Below are 13,984 nucleotides of genomic sequence, written 5' to 3'. Positions count from 1 at the left end.
CCCTTCACTTTTTACTGGGGCCCGCTCATCCCGTTCGGCGGCCCTGCGCTTCCGTACGCATTTAATATTCTATTTATATGCATACTTCGACAGCTTGGATTCAGTTCACTTCGAGATATACCACAGGCGGCTTTGAAGACGCTGAAAAGCAGAAACCATGGTCAGCCAATAATGGTGGCTCCGAATCGAATTTAATCTAAAGCTGCCTTTCCTTATTTCCTTTTTCTTCATTTCTGGTGTTATATTCTTCTGGCATAACACCGAATTCATTCATTTATTCGTCGTTGGAAGTGGAAGCACCAATAAAATATACAATTTTAATTACAGTTGTTGTGGATTATTCCCAGAAAAACACATATAGATTCATTCCAATTCCATCTACGTATTCGATTCTTGATCTTCTATTATCGTTTATTCTCTTTAATTATGTGGCCTATGCTCTATTTTACTAGAAATCTTATAATAGTGTACTATAAATTATTCTTCTGTGTTTTAGGAAATATTACTGTATAAACGGGATTCGGAAAATATTTGGTGGTTAGAAGAACTAAAGAAAGTTACTGGTCCCGTATTGGGAATTAAATGTATAGATATGACGGGAGATGGTGTCAAAGATTTAGTTATTCAATCAATGAAGGGAGTTCAAGTTTTACAGGTTGGTATTATACAGTAACCTCCACGCTACTTGACACACGGGTAGAGATTGCAATTGCTGAATCCAGCAGCGCGGATCCGCAAACGTGTCAAATTCGAAGTAGATTACTTGATGTCTTGATTAGCCTCTTTATTCAAAGCCGTGAGTCGGCCACTTCCATTCTATCGCGCTAGCAGTAGCTCAGTATGCTGAAAAGTTTCTACAGCCTAAAAGTTTGCATCGATAAAGCGTTGATATACATTGATTCTGTGATAATATTCTCTGCTGGCGAGTGGTCAATAATCAATGAGTTGATCGCCACTCTTGAACTGGTGAAACTGACTGTAGAAGCTCTTTGCAGAAGAGACTTTGATAACAGCTAACACAACCATGAAATTTGTCTTAGACAAACCAAATAGCCAGGACTCTAGCTTTAGTGCCAATCCATCGGAAGCATTACGCAAGAGAATCGCGGAACGGCGCCTCTCTGAAATTACAGGTACATTAGTGTACTTACAAAATCCAAAAAAGTATGACGAAGGACTTAACAATCCTGGTTTTTTCCCATGCCGAAAAAGAATGCAATGCGACAAGACATGAAAAATTTGTTGAGTCGTATAAATAAACAAGTGATTGTGGAAACAGTACAAGAGGACATAATGGAAGAAGATGGGTCAACTAATCCGGAGCTTGAACTTGAGATTGAATTGAACCGAGAAAGAGAAAACTTTTATAACCAAAGAAAAACTGGTTTTCTAAAAGATTACGAAAAGGTTTTGGAAAAGGAAATGGCCGTTTATGAGGCAGAAGGAGTGAGAAGCTATCATTTGTCCATGGTCTATGACTATTTGATGACCTTAAAACCGACCAGCATAGAGGCCGAAAGGGCTTTCTCCGCAACCGCTTATTGTACAGTTCTGTGCGAATTAGGTTAGACGATAGATAAATATGTTTTTTAAGGTCTTCCAAAAACTAAATAATTCATGTTTGTGTTGTTTAGAAATTTAGAATACAGACAAAAGAAAACATTAAAATCGTGTTTTTATTTTGATTCCATATTTTGCTGGATCTTGCCAATCTTGCGAAAATCCAGCTGGATTGAAAATGATGATGTATTGCAATCCCTACACACGGGTATATTTTCTGACGTCTAGAACGTCTATATTTTCTGACGTCTAGAACGTCAGAAAAGTTGAATAGAAAGTAGAACATAGAAAGTTGACAGTCTATACGTTTATAGAACAGTTGTATGCATTTGTGAAGTTTATAGTTGTCATTATTGTGTTAAAGTTGTAAAAGTTATAAAGTATTGTAATATTGTTGGTGTTTGAATAAAGTTTTTTTAAAGCAGAGTAACAATACTATTAATTAATGTATTTCTTGTATGAAAAAACAATTATTTTTGAATAGTTTCGTGACAGTCACATGGCATGGGGAACGGGCCGGATTACCCCAAGCCTGCAAATATGGACTCGTATGTCTACTAACGTGGCGCTTGCTGTATACATAATTTTGAATAGCACAATCTAAACATTTTGTTTTCTTATACACTGAAAACTTATTAATAAAAAGAATAGAGCGTGAATTCTCATTCCATTTACGTACTTGGAAGACATCCACTATTGCGATATGTATAGGATGCGAAATTTAACAGTGCTTCGCAGTGCTTTATCACGTATACCGACGCGTTATTTCTTCTTTTTAACTAGTCTTTTTTCATTAAGGGGGTAGGCGCAAAATCTTGGTCCAATGCTATTTAAATGCATTTATTTTTTTTCGAATTCTGAGAAAACTAATAAGTATTTTTGAAAAATTTAAACGCAGAATGAAAGATTACGTTCTTACTGAGGGCCGAAAGTCCCTGAAACCTTCTATAATGTTTATTTTAATAAGTTACAGTGGTGAAAAACTAAGAGAAAATTTAGTGTGATTTTTAATCACAAATATCTCATTCAAAAGAAACTTTTTATTCATTCTAAGGGACTTTCGGCCCTCGGTAATAAAGTAATCTTTCATTATGCGTTTAAATTTTTCAAAAATAATTATTAGTTTTCTCAGGATTCGAAAAAAATCAATACATTTAAAATACATTGAAAATTTTGACAGGCGTCAAAATTTTGCATTTTGTTCCTTTGCCCTTAAACGCAAAATTAAATATTACGTTATTACCTACAACAAAAAGTCCCTGAAAACTTCTATAATGTTTATTTTAATAAGTTATAGGGGTGAAAAAAAGCAAAAATTAAGTGTGATTTTTAATTTCAAATATCTCAATCGAAAGAAACTTTTTGTTTATTCTAAAGGACTTTCGGCCCTCGGTAATAATGTAATTTTTCATACTGCGTTTAAATGTTTTAAAATATTTATTAGTTTTCTCAGGATTCGAAAAAAATTAATGCATTTAGAAAGCAATAGAGCCGAAATGTTGCTACACGCTACGCCCTAAGTCACAATAAAAAACTTGTATTGCCGTCAACTTGATGCAAGACCTGGGTTTCTCAAAAATTTTTAGTTATTAATTAACACTAAAACCAATTTGCAACGATTGTTTTTTTGTAATACTATCGTCGACTTAATGATTCAGCGGACTGGTCGATTCACGTCGTTGTGAGTAGTGTATGGTTTGAAATGCTGGAATATAAAATTACAAATGGATCTGCGTCTTTGAATTGGAATTCGCGAGAAATAGTTCAGAGAAATAAGGAAAAAAAATATCCTGTTGGTGACACAACCCCCTCCAGGCCGAAACCAAATTTTTGGAGTAGTATGGACATCTACAATAATAACCTATATGTTTCCTGCAGCCGATTTTAATGATATATATTATTGTGTTTCAATTTATCAATCAAAGATAGAATAAAAAATTTATTTTTTTAATACAACGCGGGCACATAACTTTAATACACCCTGTATAGTGATTTGTAAATATTTATTAGAAGTTAGCTTTCCCGCAAGGTGGTTTCTCCTTAATTACTTTTCGAGGAAGAATTAAAAACATATTTGTAAATAAAAGTGAAGTGAAAGCTATTTAGGATTTTAATTTTAAACCGATTGTTTATTACGGGAAGGAAGAAACCACAGGTAATTTTAATTATTAGTTTTTAGACACATAGTTTAAAAGAAAGTTTGGAATTTTAATATCTTTTTGTTTAACCCCGAGTAAATGTTGTAGAATTCCCCGAAAGTAATTATTATGATGGTAGGAATATTTTTGAAAGAATGACTGTTTGTTTTCGAATGAAAAGAGAGGAAGGTGGAGAGATAAATGTTTCTGATTGGCTAGGAAATTTGGAATGGGGAAAGAGAAGCTTGAAAGTTGAGACAGTTTGAGAAAGAAAAGATTATTATGTTATTGGTATCGCTGAAGAGCAGTCAACGTTTTCGTGGATAGTTAGATAGCAAGTACCAGTGGTTGTTTGATAGTGGAGAATAGAACTGAAAAGTGGAACGAGAGACAGATCAAATTGAGACGAAATACCTCTTTGATTCTGTATTATTGTGAGAAGGAGAGGAGAGAATTTTTGGAGCTGTTTGAATCGAGTGCTGGTTAAAAGAGGCCGGGCTCGTTGTTTTTGTTGGAGAATTGGTGCTGGTGTGCTGATAGATTGAAACTTGAGAACGGAGAGGGCTTTGATGGGTAGCCTAACATAGTCAACAAGGGAGAGCTGTTTTGGGTCAAGAGAATACGTCAGAGTGAGTGAAGCAAAAGGTCAGTCAATTTATGTGAAAGATATTTTTATGTTCGGAAACTAAAATTTTGAGTAAAAGCATATGAATTAAGATTCCAATATTTCAAAACTTAAATAGGAAGTATAAGTAATTTTGCGAATACCTAAATTTGTTTGTTTAGCTTGTCTTATCAAAGTCATCGGGAACAAACCGATAAATTGTTATTTGAACTAGAATAAATTTAAGTGGTAAAAATTTCATTCGGACAGCTGTGTCCACAGGTTTTAATTTGATCAATTTTTAGAGTATTGATTTTGATAATAAAAGACAATTATGTATGCTTATTTTATATTTCTATTTAATTCCTTTTCCTAATATTTTTTCCCGATTAGAACCAACTAAGAGATACTGAAACCACGAGAGAAGATAAGTATAACATAAGATAATTTAGATATTTTTTTTGTATTATAAAAAGGCACCCTGAGATTTTTTCTTAATTTTTTTGTATGATTTGTGACAATTGGATAATTGATTAAATAATTAATTGGAGTAATCAAATAAAGACTAATTGATATAAAAGTAATAAAAAGTAGATCATAACAATATAGTTATAAACAAATGAAGATCAAAAAACGGTAAGTTTTCGCTTTTTTCGTCTATTACCAAAAAGTTAAGCATTTTAAACAAATTTGAGAGTAAGAAACTCATAAATCGTATAAAATACTTCAATACGGCGTTCGCTGAATATGCCTATCCTTATTGGTTGCTTAGAAAATTGCAAAATAAATCATAAATTATAAATATTCATAACTTATGTAAAAAATTAACTTAGAACCTTTTTATTACACGGAATGCTGAGGCTTCTGGTGCTTAAATCATACCTAAATTTCAAAGCAATTGGTCAAATAGTTTAAAAGTTATTTAATTTGTTTATCCCAAATTATTTTTTTGCAACACTATAAGTCAGAAAATGATGAAGATACAGTAATACTTTGGATAGTTTATGAAAGAACAAGATTTACACTATTAATTTAATTAAATAAAAATATGACAAAAACTAATTGTAAATATTGCAAAATTATTTTGCAAGAACATGTGAATTAAAAAAGGGAGGGGGCCTAACTTCGTCCCTACTAGGACAATTGTTTTTCTTTCTAAATGTGTATAAAAATTCAGTCTTTCTAAATATGAAAAAATAATTTTTCTACTGGTAACGGTTAAAAAGTTGTTCTAATTGTTTATAAGTAAGCAAAAAATCGACGTTTTTGCAAAATAATTTTACACTGTTTAAAATTACTTTTTGTCATTTTTTTTTAAATTAATTTAATAGTATAAATGTTCTTCTTCCATAAACTGTCCGAAATATTACTGTAACCTCATAATTTTCTGACTTGTAGTGTTGCAAAAAAAATGAATTTGGGATAAACAAATTAAATAACTTTAAAACTATTTGACCAATTGCTTTAAAATTTAAAATTTAATTTAAGCACAAGAAGTCTCAGCATTCCGTGTAATAAGAAGGTTCTAACATAATTTTTACGTAAGTTATGAACATTTATAAAATCTCAAAATGTATGACGTATTTTGTAATTTTCTAAGCAACAAATAAGGATAGACCTATTCAGCTAACGCCATATTGAGTTTTGATTTACGAGTTTCTTATTCTCAAATTTGTGTAGAATGCTTCACTTTTTAGTAATAGATGAAAAAAGCGAAAATTTACCGTTTTTTGATCTTCATTTGTTTATAACTATGTATATAATCAAAATCGGCTGCAGGAAACATATAGTTTATTAATATAGATGTCCATACTACTCAAAAAAAATGGTTTCGGCCTGGAGGGGGATGTGTCACGAGAAAAATCTTATTTCTCTGGACTAAAATTCGATTGGCTGATTGATGAAAAACACGGTGAAAGATAGGATTTCACAGCTTTATGGCGCTCATTAATTGATTTCTACCAGGCGGCGTTCAGGCGTTATAGATTCTCAACAATCTTCTTGTTTTGCCGTCTTCTAACGAAGGTTGGCGATCACTTCTACGCTTCCCTATATTTTGCAACATGAAATATCTCTTCAGTACTTGGGTTAGTCCAATCTCTAATATTCCTCAGCCAGGATTTCTTCTTTCTTTCCAAGTCTTTTCTTCCCTCTACTCTTTCTTGCACGATGACGTATAGCAAATAGTATTTATCGTTTCGAAGTCTATGGCCCAGATACTATGTTTTTCTTATTTTAGTTGTGTTCTTAAGCTTTCTGCCATGTCCAATTCGTCTTAGCACTTCTTCATTTGAGACTTTGGCAGTCTAAGGAATTTTTAGAATACGCCTATATATATAGCCACATTTCGAATGTCTCCAATATTTTTACGGATTGGGCTTTCAAAGTCTAAGCTTCTACCCCATATAGTAATTGCGGCTGAACATAATCGATGAACCTCAATCTGATAGCATTACTTAATTTCTTATTTGTAAACATTGACTTGTATTTTATAAATCCTTTTCGTGCTATTTTTATTCTGACCTTTATCTTCTCATCTTGACCTAACTGTGAGTTTATAATTATATACGCCGCCATTTATTGGGACACCATGTATATTTCAAAATAATTTTAAAATGTAGCTTTTATCAACTTACAAACTATTAATTAATTTTTTTTTTCAAATCCATTTCGTTGTAATCTTCCGTCCCGTCAATGGTGACTCACCCTGTATAGCCACATTTCGAATGTCTCCAATTTTTTTACGGATTGGGCTTTCAGAGTCTAAGCTTCTACCCCGTATACTAATTGCGGCCGAACATAATATTCGATGAACCTCAATCTGATAGCCATACTCGCAATTTCTTATTTGTAAACATTGACTTGTATTTTATAAATCCATTTCGAGCTATTTTTATTCAGACCTTTACCTTCTCATCTTGACCTAATTATGAGTTTATAATTATGTAGGCCGCCATTTATTGGGACACCCTGTATATTTCAAAATAATTTTAAAATGTAGCTTTTATCAACTTACAAACTATTAATTTAATTTTTTTTCAAATCTTTTACCATTTCGCTGTAATCTTCCGTCCCGTTAGTGGTGACTCACCCTGTATAGCCACATTTCGAATGTCTTCAATTTTTTACGGATTGGGCTTTCAGAGTGTAAGCTTCTACTCCATATAGTAATTGCGGTCAAACATAATATTCGATGAACCTCAATCTGATAGCCATACTCAATTTCTTATTTGTAAACATTGACTTGTATTTTATAAATCCTTTTCGAGCTATTTTTATTCTGACCTTCTCATCTTGACCTAACTGTGAGTTTATAATTATATACGCCGCCATTTATTGTGACACCCTGTATATTTCAAAATAATTTTAAAATGTAGCTTTTATCAACTTACAAACTATTAATTTAATTTTTTTTTCAAATCTTTTACCATTTCGCTGTAATCTTCCGTCCCGTTAGTGGTGACTCACCCTGTATAGCCACATTTCGAATGTCTCCAATTTTTTTACGGATTAGGCTTTCAGAGTCTAAGCTTCTACCCCATATAGTAATTGCGGCCAAACATAATATTCAATGAACTTCAATCTGATAGCCATACTGAATTTCTTATTTGTAAACAATTGACTTGTATTTTATAAATCCTTTTCGAGCTATTTTTATTCTGACCTTTATCTTCTCATCTTGACCTAACTGTGAGTTTATAATTATATACGCCGCCATTTATTAGGACACCATGTATATTTCAAAATAATTTTAAAATGTAGCTTTTATCAACTTACAAACTATTAATTTAAATTTTTCTTCAAATCTTTTACCATTTCGCTGTAATCTTCCGTCCCGTTAGTGGTGACTCACCCTGTATAGCCACATTTCGAATGTCTCCAATTTTTTTACGGATTGGGCTTTCAGAGTCTAAGCTTCTACCCCATATAGTAATTGCGGCCAAACATAATATTCGATGAACTTCAATCTGATAGCCATACTGAATTTCTTATTTGTAAACAATTGACTTGTATTTTATAAATCCTTTTCGAGCTATTTTTATTCTGACCTTTATCTTCTCATCTTGACCTAACTGTGAGTTTATAATTATATACGCCGCCATTTATTAGGACACCATGTATATTTCAAAATAATTTTAAAATGTAGCTTTTATCAACTTACAAACTATTAATTTAAATTTTTCTTCAAATCTTTTACCATTTCGCTGTAATCTTCCGTCCCGTTAGTAGTGACTCACCCTGTATAGCCACATTTCGAATGTCTTCATTTTTTTTACGGATTTGGCTTTCAGAGTCTAATTGCTCGGAGGTATTTATACTTGTCGGCCCTCTCTAACGGTTTACCCTCCAATGTCAGATGTATGTTGTCAACAGGGATTTTCGAGATCACCATGCATTTGATTTTATCTATATTCATTGTTAGTAACATCTTTTTACTTTTTCTGTTAATTATTTCTAGAAGAATTTGTAAATCGTGTATATGATCTGCCGTGTTATTGATGGCTTGATGACTGATAAGTTATTAATGGTGCTCCCTCCAATCTTTACAAGTTGTTTCCCATAGTGCCTGCTGAAATATTGGTTAGGAGTACATATTAAATAATTGTGGCTACAGCACGCTTCCTTGTCCGACTTCTCTTTGAATTTCTACTTGGTTTGTCTCACTATCTTGCACTTGTATGGCCGCTGTTTGATTGTAATATAGATTTTTGATTAAATAATATCCTGGAGACCTAGGTGTGTGCTTCAATGCATGTATGAGTTTGTCATGTATTCCCAACATAATTATATACAGTGGAGTCCCGATATAACGAACCCCGATATAAATAATTCTCTGATATAAAGATTTTTTTAAATCTCCTTCAAACGTCCATAACACTCAATGTAAATAATACCCCTATTTAATGAATAAATTAAAACCCCTGTATAATAAATATTGAGTGTAGCAAACTCCTATATAACGCACACAACCCCTGTATTACGCATTTTTTTCGTTCCAAACCTCGGTTTAGCGTAGTTAAGTATAGACCATAGATAAATAATATAGTATTACCGGTATAGACAGTGGCGACTCACAGACAAGTCCAGAAGTGAAAACAATCGGACCTGCTTCTCGCCCCCTATCCTACAACCATCAGTTTGTCAGTGCAGCATTGACACTGTGTTTGTTTACACTGTGATCAGTAACTAGTGTACTCCTAGGGTACACTAGGTACAATACCTGTACTATTCAGATTTAAGAACCCCTTTTTAACTAATATTGGCCGCATTTAACCTCGATATAATGAACCCCGTTATTGAAAAATTCTCGATATAACAAATTTTTTGCGGGCCCTTCAGATTCGTTATACCGATGTTCTACTGTATTACTAAACTACCAAGCAACGAGTTACTTAATTCTTGCATGAAGGTGCACACGGTTAACACTGTAATTTAATCGGTTATTTTGAAAAGGGGTCATCTAAGCTTTTTTGACATTTCCACTTTTTGTTGAAATTGTATTTAATACACATAGACACGTATATTGTTTTCACCCAATTTTGAAAAAATGTGAAAACTTTGAATTATCCACGTCCGTCTGTCCGCCTGTCTGTCTGTCTGTCTGTCTCTGAACACAACTCCTCCGTCAATATACCAGCTATAATGACAAATGAGGTGTTAAATGAAAGCTTATAATCCAAGGATGGTACTAAAGGTGAGAAATTTTACTTAAGCTGTCTGTCCGTCGGTCTCTCCGACCGCGAATATAACTCCTCCGTCTTTATACCAGGTAGAATGACAAATGAGGTGTCAAATGAAAGCTTATAATCCCAGGATGGTACTAAAGGTGAGAAATTTGATCTAGGCTGTCTGTCCGTCTGTCTGTCCGACCGCGAATATAGCTCATACGTCATTGTAGCAGGTAGAATGACAAATGAGGTGTCAAATGAAAGCTTGTAATCCAAGGATAGTAATAAAGGTGAGAAATTTTAACTAGGCTGTCTGACCGCGAATATAACTCCTCCCTCCTTATACCAGGTAGAATGACAAATGAGGTGTCAAATGAAAGCTTATAATCCAAGGATGCCACTATAGATGAGAAATTTGATCTAGGCTGTCTGTCCGTCTGTCTGTCTGTCCGACAGCTAATATAACGCCTACGTCACCTACTACCTGTATCAGGTAGAATGACAAATGAGGTGTCAAATGAAAGCTTATAATCTGAAGATGGTAAAAAAGATGAGAAATTTGACTTAGGCTGTCTGTGCGTCTGTCCGTCCGACTGAGAATATAACTCCTCCGTCATTTTACCAGGTAGAATGACAAATGAGGTGTCAAATGAAAGCTTATAATCCAAGGATGGTAATAAAGGTAAGAAATTTTACCTAGGCTCTCTGCCCGTGTGTCCGTCCGACCGCGAATATAATTCCTTCGTCATTTTACCAGGTAGAATGACAAATGAGATGTCAAATGACAGCTTATAATCCAAGGATGGTACTAAAGGTCCGACTTCGAATATAAGTCCTCCGCTATAACAGGCAGAATGACAAGAAAGTTGAGAAACTTGACATAGGACTTCCGGTTTTAGAAATACGACCAGAAATACTGTTTTAGAGTCACCGGAATAATACAAGTGATATATTATTCGACTCGACTTCGCAAGAAGAGAACAAATAATATATACTTCCGGTTCCATGACTGTCTGCCCGTATGTCTATCTCCTCCGTTAATAATACAGATAGAATGACAGATGAGGTGTCGAATAAAAGCTTATAACCCAAGGATGGTATTAAAGATGAGAAATTTGATATCGGACTTCCGGTTTTAGAGTTGCAACCGTATGAACTGTTTTAAAGTCACCGAAATAGTACAAGCTAGAGGTCGGCAACGAGGCGCCCGCGCCCTTCAATAAATTTTAATGCGCCCTTAAACTATTGTTAATTTAGACAAGAAATTCAAAACGTATATTTTTTATACGTTTATATTTATATATTTGTTAGGTCAAAAAAATAGTTGGCGCCCGCCATGAATTTTTAATTTAGTACTTCACTCTTTACATTAAAAATGTTGCCGACGTCTGGTATAAGCGATATATCATTCGACGTGCCTTAGCAAGATGAGAACAAATGTAAAATTTTGGTTTTTATATCATTTCCGGTTAAAAAGTTCTAACCAGAAGTGCAAAAATATTACATGTAACACATCATTGAAAAGTTGAGTTTGAATCTTTAGTTTCGGTTTTGAAGTCATTTCTGTTTAAACAATGATGACCCAAAGTTTAGTAAAAATTACTCAAAATTAGTAAAATCGTCTATCAATCGGCGCAAAGTTACACGAAGCGTTCAAATATCGACTTCCAGTTCTACTTTCGATTACTTTGGGTGAAAACCTAGGACTTACGAAGTCCAATTACTGGTTCCATATGAAAACGGGTCAACTTTCAATATTTTACCTTAAGCACAGCATACCCTGCAAACCAGTTCAGTTTGAAAAGGAGTCATCTCATGGATATACCCATTCTACAACATGATCTGTTAATTTTGAACACGGGTCATCTCTTTAACAAAAATGCGGTTTCTAGGTCTTTTAAAATTTAAAAACATTTTAAAAATATTCATCAGCTTGTATTTAGCCGTTTAATGTGTGTAATAAACAATATTCACATTATAATGACTATTTTTTTCTTTTAATACCTGTTCATGTTGAAAACGGGTCATCTCTTAAAAAAATGCAGTTTCTAGGTCTTTTAAAATTTTAAAAAATATTTTTAAATTAGTCATCAGCTTTTGTATAGTGAATATTAAAACTAAAAAATACATACAATTATTTTCATAATAGTCTTAAAGATAAAAAGTTTTTTACCTCTCCTGTAAAATTTAAAAAAGTGGAGGTGCCCCTTTTTCAAAATGACTGATTCAATTAATGCTAATCTGATGTATTGTATTTTTAGCATGATCAACATTTTCTCCAAAAAATTTTGCAGAGCAAAATCGATAACCTAACAGTACCTTCAATTTCCGAATTAAAGGTGGAATGAACAAAGTGATATTTTTAAATATATAATATGTTTTCCAAATAGAAAGACCAAACAAAGAATTTTTTATAGATGCTTATAAATATACTTTATAAAATATACTATATTTATAAAAAAAATAAATTTATAAAATAGATATAACTATGTTGTCTTATTTTACATATATCTAGTCCAGAGAAATAAGCCTCTATATTTTCTGCAGTGTATTCGGTGGATTTTTTAAATTATGAACAATATAAGACGAAAAATGCACCATTTTAAAAACTTTTGTCTGTCAGTAAAAACTAAATCACTTGAACTAATTTGGAGGTAATTTTTTGATAAAACACATTTAAAGCTTTAAAATAGCGATTTATGAGTTGTTCGGGAATCCTTATTTCTTTATTTTAATATTGCTATGATTCTACTATTTATTTGTTTTCGGGTAGAATAAGCTTTAGACAATTTAATTATATTTAGTTATTTTGGTATGCCCCCTGTAAAATGACGCGGAATAACCTTCTTAATGTCAATTTTTAAAATTATCCACAAGCTCAAAGCTTATCGCTTTCGGTACGCATGTATAAAACTGGACATGCGTTAAGTACTTTAAGGACAAGGTACCACTACTGTGATTTCGCTTCAAGCTTTCAACGAAAAAGGTACTCCCTTTCGTGATCTTGACGGTACCGTCCCGCGTTCCACGTGCATCGCGAATTCCATGGAAGGAGTCCAGAATTGAGTCACCCATTGGATCTACAAGTTTACCATATCCTAAACATCACCGATTTCCAGGTAAGCGATATTGTGCAAAGCTTGTGGAAACATAATTTTTAAATTCTATTTTTTTACAACTCGGTTTTCATATTTCCTGCAGTTTTCATAACATTTTGAAACATTTCGGTCCTTCGCAGCCATATTTTGAGCCTTTTTTCTATTTATTTTACATAATATAAGCTTATTTTGCGTCATTTTTAAACCTTGTAAGCTTCTATAAACGACAAACGTTATAGGCTTTTTATTAACAGTCACTTTTTTGTAACTTTTAAAAACTTTACAATACGATACCTAAAGTAAATTCTCGCACATATTTTTGAATCGAGAAATTGAACGGTACATCGCTTTCTAGTTTTTGCTTTTCTAAACCTGTCGCTAATTATTATTATCGGTTAATTTGATGGGTTCACGTTAATTAGGTTTTCTTGTTTATTTTTATGTAGATTTTGATAAATAAAGTTACTTGCTGTTGTTCGCTTATTTATAACAAAACAATTATTATTTGAATTACGTTTATTATTTAAACCACTTGTGTCTTTGATTAATAAATTTTTTATTCGCTATTTAGAATACAAATCAATCACATTTAAGTAAATTTTATTAGAATATTAATTTGTTAAATTAACTTTCTAACATGTCTGATAAATTAACAAAAGCCAATTTAAAGCGAACTACTGCTTTTAAACGATTACAAGAAACTTACGAGTGTGGTCTTAAAGTTTCGAATGATGAGTCTTTAAAGCCTGAATTTCTTGCTAGAGCCAATGCTATTGATGGCACTTATAATGAATTTCAAAGTAATCATAACACTGTTATTTCATTAATCAATGATGATGAATTTTCTTCCTATGATGAGATGAGATTAAATGCTGATAAAGCCTTTTATGGAGTTTTATCACTAAAACATGATTT

At 32.8% G+C, this 13,984-nt stretch overlaps 1 protein-coding gene across 1 annotated transcript in view; it reads left to right on the top strand.

Moving 5' to 3' along the window:
- LOC114343143 (KICSTOR complex protein kaptin) overlaps positions 1-12,457 on the top strand; it is a 64,455-nt gene extending 51,998 nt beyond the window's left edge. Inside the window, exons 7-8 of the mRNA XM_028293955.2 lie at positions 497-655; positions 12,233-12,457. Coding sequence (XP_028149756.1) covers positions 497-655; positions 12,233-12,319 — 246 coding nt within the window. The 3' untranslated portion in view covers positions 12,320-12,457. The remainder of the gene's footprint in view (positions 1-496; positions 656-12,232) is intronic.
- The last annotated feature ends 1,527 nt before the right edge of the window (positions 12,458-13,984 follow it).

This window comes from Diabrotica virgifera, chromosome 6 (assembly GCF_917563875.1).
Source record: "Diabrotica virgifera virgifera chromosome 6, PGI_DIABVI_V3a".
Taxonomy (NCBI): domain Eukaryota; kingdom Metazoa; phylum Arthropoda; class Insecta; order Coleoptera; family Chrysomelidae; genus Diabrotica; species Diabrotica virgifera.
Note: the sequence above shows the minus strand (reverse complement) of the source record. Positions and strands in the feature narration are given on the sequence as shown.